At 45.3% G+C, this 8,175-nt stretch overlaps 1 protein-coding gene across 1 annotated transcript in view; it reads left to right on the top strand.

Moving 5' to 3' along the window:
* The window catches only part of rrh (retinal pigment epithelium-derived rhodopsin homolog), an 11,878-nt gene extending 4,000 nt beyond the window's left edge, over window positions 1–7,878 (top strand). The window contains exons 4-8 of the mRNA XM_008291214.1: window positions 1,771–1,870; window positions 3,371–3,524; window positions 5,242–5,410; window positions 7,473–7,651; window positions 7,773–7,878. Of these exons, the coding sequence (XP_008289436.1) occupies window positions 1,771–1,870; window positions 3,371–3,524; window positions 5,242–5,410; window positions 7,473–7,651; window positions 7,773–7,878 (708 nt within the window). The remainder of the gene's footprint in view (window positions 1–1,770; window positions 1,871–3,370; window positions 3,525–5,241; window positions 5,411–7,472; window positions 7,652–7,772) is intronic.
* Window positions 7,879–8,175: the final 297 nt, after the last annotated feature.

Here is an 8,175-nt window from a genome sequence, read left to right as displayed (position 1 = left end):
CCACTCACCTGGGCCACTCACCTGGCCCACTCACCTGGGCCACTCATAGCTTTTACCTTTTCCTGTGCGGTTTTGGTGTTCTGTGGCTCATGATCGTGCTGAACGTTCCTCGTCTGCAGACTCAGTCATCTTGTCAAACAGAGTAAACTGCATTTACTGTCAGGCTCTGTTTTCGATAGGTACACTTTCCTGTCTTTTAAACCCAATAAAAACGTCACAGCAACGTTATGTAGTCTGAGCTGCCTTAAGAAGAAACCTGTGAGCAGACTGCTGCACATTCACTTCAGCTGCTGCAGTGCAGTGGGCTGGATTCCTTTGGCAGATTATGTTTTAATCCCTCAGTCCTAATATTGCACGCTGATATTTAGCCACGTGATGCTAATCTACTGTGAAAAGGACGGCTGTGTTGCTCTCTGCTTTTGTGTTTTTAGTGGAGAATGTCTGTCAGGCAGTAAAAACGCTGTCCTCACTGCATCAGAAGCACAGCTCACTGTCAGTTTCCCACACAGGAAAATGAATAAATGAATTTTATCCAGAATACCTACAGGGTACCACAGACTCTTTGCTGCATGTGTTTGGCTAATTACAGTCGACACACTACTCTGCATCACGGCCCACATGTTTCAGTGGGGGCCAGTTTCAATCAGACCGCATTTCTATGAAACAACAGAAAACCAACATGCACGGCAGCTTCGATGGCCCACTTTAACTTGCTGCTCATGTGACTGGTTGTTTCCAGCCTCAGATCATTTACCCTCTGCACAGACCCACTGCTCTTAGTGGTAGTGACAGAATGAGTGAATTCAGGAACAGCTGAGAGCATCTCGCCCTCGTTTCTGAACCATGGATAGAACAAGTGTTTGCCATGCTAGCGTTAGCGTTGTTACACTGTGTGCGTTTGGGTTAATCCCGTCCCCGAGCTCTCCTGGCCTGGTGGTACCAAGTCCTGGGCAGTGCCCTCACTGTAAATGATTATTCACACTTGTAATGTCAGGCTGTCGGTCCATGAACCACTGGCTGCTGGACTCCACCACCTTCTCCTCAGCGTGATCCTCCTCCAGACAGAGTCCCTACAAACCCTGGAGTCAGAGCCCATCCAGGCTCTTTGTCTTCAGTGCTGCTAGCAGAGCATCAGGACTGTTCGGGTCATGAAACTGGACTGTTCGTGGCCGTAACTCCATGAAAGTTGTGCTAGAACACTTGAAGCAGTCTTTTACTCGTCCAGCAAACTGAGAGCTGTGGCCAAGGTCCAAAGGGATTCACATGTTTGGTTATAGTTGCTCCCTCATGGTAACCGCTGAGTTAAAGCTGCAGCTCCTTCCAACAGCAGCGACATTAAAGCTTCAGCGACACCATGGCTGTCATGGATTCCCTGATGTGTTCCCGTCCAATAATGGGCCAGGCCTCTGGTTCAAACCAGGTGACTCTCAGGTGTGGTCTTTTGGTGGCCTGGTGGTCGTGGCAGCATTTCTGTGTCCCTTTGTTCCTTATCAGGCTTTTCTTCTCCGTGCAGGCCTCTCTCTGTTCAGAGTCGTGGTAAGGCCCAGCGCACAGACACTACATTCAGCTGGTTCATAGAGTGCGAAATAGAAGCAGGTTTAAATTGAAACACGATGTTTTTTGCTAGCTTTATATCCCAGAAACATGCATGTACTTCCAGCCTATAGATGTCCAGGCAACGTGAAGACAGAAGAGCACAACAGCAGCTGTAAAGGGCCAACGTCATGGACATTTACATTTCTGTGTTTTTCTTTGTTTCTTTGCCTCCAGATCTATGCAGCTCTTAACATCTTCTTTGGCATGGCCAGTATTGGCCTGCTGACGGTGGTGGCCATTGATCGCTACCTCACCATCTGCAGACCAGACATAGGTATTCATTTACACACCTTCCATGTGTCATACATGTGCAGTTTAACTAACGACTGCAGCTGCTATTTTTAAAATATACATATATAAGATGACTAGACCACCTTGTTTTCCTCAATTTCTTGATCATTTTAATGGTCAGCTAAAGCCTGGATGGAGAACCAGAACACTGGAACCATGCCTTGGTCTGCTCAGTCACCAGATCTACATCTAGCTGAAAACCTGTGGAGACCATCAAAGGCTAAATGGAGAAGCACAAGCCCACAAACAAAGCACATTGGTTTGAATTAGTGCAACAGGAATGGGCTGCTGTGGCAGCAGAACCATGTCAGAACCTGGTGGAGAGCAGCCAAGACACATGGCTGCAGTCATCAGAAACTATGGTTCTGCCATCAGGTACTAACTCCTGTGCATCATGTGACTGAAACAGACAGAACAGGAACCATGGACCGTCTAACAGCTCTGGTTCTGGCAGCACAATGCCATAGCTGCTGGTGGAACAACTTAGTACCAACAAACCCTGTAACATGTCTGATATCAGCTCTTAACCCTTTCGACACTACAGCCCACTGTACCGGGCTGGCGTTACGACTCCCGGCAACCTTGCAGCCCGGTATGGCGGCTCCGGTCTATGGAGACTTTCTGTTACATTCAATCTGATCGGCTATCAGTGGGAGGGTTAGGGTTAGGGTTAGGGCTAACCCAAACCCTAACCCCCTGCATGTGAACAAATGATTCAGTCATGAAATAAACTGTCCAAATGAAGTAAAAAAACATTGTTTGACCCCAAAAATCACCAGAAAATGTGATTTTCGCGACCTCGTGTCCGAAATGTTCTAAGCAATCAAAGCCGACTAACTAAATAGAAGTCTCTGGCTGATGTCTCGGTTTATGAGAACTGATAATTAACTGCATACAGGGTTCTCTCCAGCGTCCTAACAGAGTAACGACCCGTTACGCTGCAAATTGGGCCGATACGCTGTTTTAGAGGGTACGGAATTGGAAAATATTTAACAACAAGTGCCGATGGAGTTTCACTGCCATCGTCTTCACTGCTAACGCTGCTATTTGTCGCAACCTGTTAGCAGCATTCATTCAGACACACAGAGTCCAGAGAACTTGTACTGGTGCTGGAGCACCTCGGCTAGTGGCAGTTCTACGGATAGTGGTGGTGCAAGAGGTCTCATGTGAACCTGAATCTGTGGAGGCTGGGCCATTTTCTGGCAAGAGCATGCTGCTACAGCTAAGCTAAAAACTTAAGTGCAGAAACACAGACACAACCTGGTAGAGGAGAGCAGAGGTAATAGATTAATACGATACATATTCAAGCAGGGCAAGGTTCTGAACAGGCACCACATCATAGGTTCAAAGATGTGTTGGGTAGCCATCCCCAGGGATATGCACACATACATACAGATGTCAAACAAGAGACAAAAGGGAGACATAAAGAAAGCAAAACTGTACTGACACTTCTTGATTATGCACATGTCATTTCTCTTTCCAGGGCAGAAGATAACTGGACAATCCTACAACTCTCTTATTCTGGCAGCATGGCTGAATGCTGTGTTCTGGTCCTCCATGCCTATAGTGGGCTGGGCTGGCTATGCCCCCGACCCCACTGGAGCTACATGCACCATCAACTGGAGGCAGAATGATGCGTGAGTCTCCAGCTTAATAGCACTAGTACTGCATATTAAAAACTGCTAAGTAAATGAATGGTTAATAAAGACTACAGAGACACTATGACGCCCATAACGAGTTGCTGCTACTGCTGTATGTACTGCTGATTGGACTGGAACTAATACATCCTGTTAAATTCCTTTAATGTTATTTATACATAAAAACATGGCACCTTGTGAATACAGACCAAAATAACCCAGAAATAACATAAACCATCTTAATTTGCCGCTTTGTTGAACAAGACAGTCCATATCATGTCCATACCTTCTGCTTTGTCTCAGTGTCTTCCATGTCTCCGCATTAGCAGTAATAGTAGCTGGGAGCTTTATGTTTTTGGCCTGGTGCACACAGTAGCCGGGGCAGGAGCTTGGGTTGAGCTAGCGCAGATGCAGATATTGGTGGTAGTAGTGGACAAGGGTTCCTTCAGCTCACAGCAGCTCAATAGGGACTGGTCAGCTCGAAGGTCCCATTGGTCTAGTATCTATACATCCACCTGTTCAACCCTAACGCTGTCCGTACATCCACCTGTTCAACCCTAACGCTGTCCGTACATCCACCTGTTCAACCCTAACCCTGTCCGTACATCCACCTGTTCAACCCTAACCCTGTCCGTACATCCACCTGTTCAACCCTAACCCTGTCCCTAACCCTAACCCTATTCCCAACCCTAACCCTAACCCTATCCGTACATCCACCTGTTCAACCCTAACCCTATCCGTGCATCCACCTGTTCAACCCTAACCTAACGCTGTCCGTACATCCATCTGTTCAACCCTAACCCTACATCCACCTGTTCAACCCTAACCCTGTTGGTCTGTCTCATTCTCTTGAACATGATATCCCAGGAACATCTAAAGGATTTTTTTTTTAAATTGGACATGTTTAGTTGGGCTCAAGGATAAACTGATCAGACTTTGATATTAATTTGATCAAAGCTCGAAGGTCAAGATCACCGCGACCTACGTCCATCCAGTTCCTATGAATATGATCCCCCAGAAAGGTCTGGATGGAATTTCTTCTCGTTTGCCATTGAGGTGCATTTGGCATCAACAAGTGATCAACAACTTAACAACAACTACAACTATTTAAACTAAATGTACTGTATGAGATTTTGCTGCTGAATGTAAAACATCTTAGCATAGAACTTCATTAGTACTTGTGAGAACCTAGAACCTTCCTTTGCAGAGCGTCACCTGCTTAAGCTACAGCTCCACTGTGAGCAAAACTAGAACCACAAGCATCACATCTACCAGAACAGCACACACTGTTTCAAAGGCAGATAGATTATCAACAAATGTAGTGAAAACATAACTATTAAGGCAGTTACAGTACAATAATCCAGTCATTCCTCTCAGTGAGTAGTACTCTGCCAGTGGAACAGGAATCATAGTTAATACTATGTAGGACTGTAATGCATGTACTATGTAGTGAACGACATATATACTCTGCACATGGTCCAGACATTTGTTTTCTAAGATTAAAATGTAAAAGTACAACTGCTTTGATGATTTTATGTTTTAATGTCAACACAGTAAGGAAAGCTGTATTTAATTTGAATTACTAGCAATTAAAGTCTTGTCTAAAACAATATGAGTTAAAACAAGTTCTAGTGCATGGTGCCAAGCTTTAGGTAAAACACAGTCCAGTACATCACTGTGTGTGGAGACACTAACCTCCTACGGTTCTGCTCTACAGCTCCTTCATCTCCTACACCATGGCAGTGATTGCTGTGAACTTTGTGGTTCCGCTCTCTGTCATGTTTTACTGCTACTACCACGTGTCCCTCACTGTCAGGAGATATAAAGCCACCAACTGCCTGGACAGCATCAACATCGACTGGTCGGACCAGATGGACGTCACCAAGGTACAAACTGAGCCACACTGTCCAACTTTCAGGCCTCCTCTGCTGTCATTGAGTCAGTGTGCAGCTCAGAGGGGCCTGCAGGTACAGTAGGTCCTCACTGTGGTGGTGGGACAAAGCTGTCCAACATTCTGGTTAGCTGTCCAATAATCATGCTTGGACTGGGTGCAGTGCTTGGAGATGCATCACTTGTGAAACACTTCTAACCTACACTGTAACCACAGCGGACATGTGACAGAGTTATTTTGTGACCAGAATGCATCCAGTGTCCACTGGACGCCATACAGCTGTGCTGTTTGATTGTCCATCTCCCATATGTCTGTGTTCAGTTCTAATCAGCACTATCTACACCGGTACTGGAGCACAGCAGATCCAGAGTAGATGCTGTAGCTGCTCTGCACTACCTGTGCTACCCTGCTAGTCAGCAGCTGATGTGTTATTTTTGAAAGGAGGGATGGCTTAATGGACGCACCCTGCTGTTCCCATGACACCAACACACACACCATGTACACACACACCATGTATGTACACACACACCATGTATGTACACCCACACCATGTACACGTCCACAGCTCGTTGTTTCAGTATGAATCCGGCAGACAGCACGAACACATTCAACCCAGTCCACCTCTGCACTCTCTGCTGCTGCTAGCAGATGGAGAGGGGATGGGAAGGTATGAAGGGGCATCTGTTTTGGTCATGCTGCTAACTTCCCTTCTCATCTTACTTCATTACTTTATGGCAGGGCGCCACCTACTTGTGTCGGCTTGTGTTATGCTCAGCACACATACAACATTAATGCATCTCAAAAAGTCAAACATTGTGGAAAAGTTCCATTTTTGGGGGGAATTTCATTTAAAAAGGTCAACTTTATATATTCTATATTCATTACACATAAAATAACATCCTGGAGCCCCTTTTAATTCTAATGCTTATAGCTCATGGATATCAGAAATCCAGTATCTTAGATCATTACTTGAGATAAATCCAATAAAGGATCTACAATACAGCAATGTCCAAACTTTGGAGAGTATGTTCATGTCTATATTCAGCTGGGATGGGGCTCCTTCACTACAGAACCCTGCAGCAGTGTGGCCTGGCATGGAGGCGAACAGCTGGTGGCGCTGCTGAGATGTTACTGAATAGCAGCCTTCAGCTCATCTGTGTTGTTGGGTCGAGTATTTCTCATCTTCCTCTCGACTGTACCCCAAATGGGGTTCTATGGGGTTCTATGGGGAATAGTCCAGTGGCATTGAAGTTGAGGCATTGAGTAATATTTTGGTCAGCAAATCACGTGGTAGTTCTGGCTCTGTGAGCAGGAGCTACTCATGGCACCCAGATCCTCACAGACTCTGGAAACTTCACATTAAACTTCAAACACTTTGGATTCTGTGCCTCTCAGTCTTCTTCTAAATTTAAGGGCCTTGACTTTCAAACAAAATGCAAAGTTTACTTTCATCTGAAGGCTTTGGACCACTGAGCAGCAGTCCAGTTCTTTTGTTCCTTAGCCCAGGTAAGCCTCCTCAGAGTGTCTCTGGTTCAGGAGTGTCTTGATATGAGGAATGCAGCAGGTGCAGGCCCTCCTGAAGACGTCTGTGTTTGATGCACTGAGCCCAGCTTCAGTCCACTCCCTGTGAAGCTCTCCTGAGTTCCTGAATGGACGGTCTTCCCCATGGCTGTGGTTGTGTGCACTGAACTAGACCAAGAACAGTACATGAATAGCAGTTTACGTCAACTGGAAATGAACTGTTCTAATATACAGATACAGAGTTTCTGATGTGGAAATATTTCACTTTATGCGTAATGATTTCAGAATATATCGAACGTCACTTTCTTCAGTAACTGATGGAAATGTTTTAGCTTTTGTCTGATGTTCTAATTTTTTGAGATCCACTCGTGTGTTGGACCACGAGGGACCTTCAGATCCCTGACTGTGATTTTAAACATGGCTTTTGTTTCCCCAAATGTTTATCTGCAGAAGTGAACACTCTTCTTCATATATATACACACAGTGTGACAGCCTGTGTTATATGACTGCTGTGTTGCTGTGCTTGTTGCCACTAGATGTCCATTGTAATGATTGTCATGTTCCTGGTTGCCTGGTCTCCGTACTCCATGGTGTGTCTCTGGGCATCATTCGGTGACCCCAAGACCATCCCTGCTCCCATGGCCATTGTTGCTCCACTCTTTGCCAAGTCCTCCACCTTTTACAATCCCTGCATTTATGTTATTGCCAACAAAAAGTGAGTTTTTGTCCTTTTTGCTTTGAGAATGGTAAAAGTGTGTGTATTTATGATGTGCCTGTGATAAGCAGGATGAAGAGGGCTGTTTCTGTTTGTTTTAATGTGCACATTTTTCCTGCAGTTTTAGGAGAGCCATCATAGGAATGATTCGATGTCAAACCAGGCAGCGGATCACCATCAACACCCAGGTTCCCATGACAACCTCCCAACAACCGCTGACCCAGTGAGATGAGGTTGCTTTATGGAAAAAGTAGTTTTACTTGGAATTAGGACCATGTATAGAATATGGCTGTAATGATACCAGATTATTTCCTGTCAGTGTGCATTTGTTGAATAGTTTACTGTGTAAACTCAACTTGCAGCTCCGTTGTGGTGATTGTTTGTCGTCCAGTTGATGCAATAACTAAATGACAATGAAAACCTCTCTGTGTATGATTTCATTCTTCGGCTGTTTGACAGACTCATCCTGCACTACGTCCTCTCATATGCTCTATGCATGGACTCAGATGCCATCTCTCCATGCA

The sequence above is a fragment of the Stegastes partitus genome, unplaced genomic scaffold, assembly GCF_000690725.1.
Source record: "Stegastes partitus isolate 25-593 unplaced genomic scaffold, Stegastes_partitus-1.0.2 Scaffold726, whole genome shotgun sequence".
Taxonomy (NCBI): domain Eukaryota; kingdom Metazoa; phylum Chordata; class Actinopteri; family Pomacentridae; genus Stegastes; species Stegastes partitus.
This window is presented reverse-complemented; position numbering and strand designations above follow the sequence as displayed.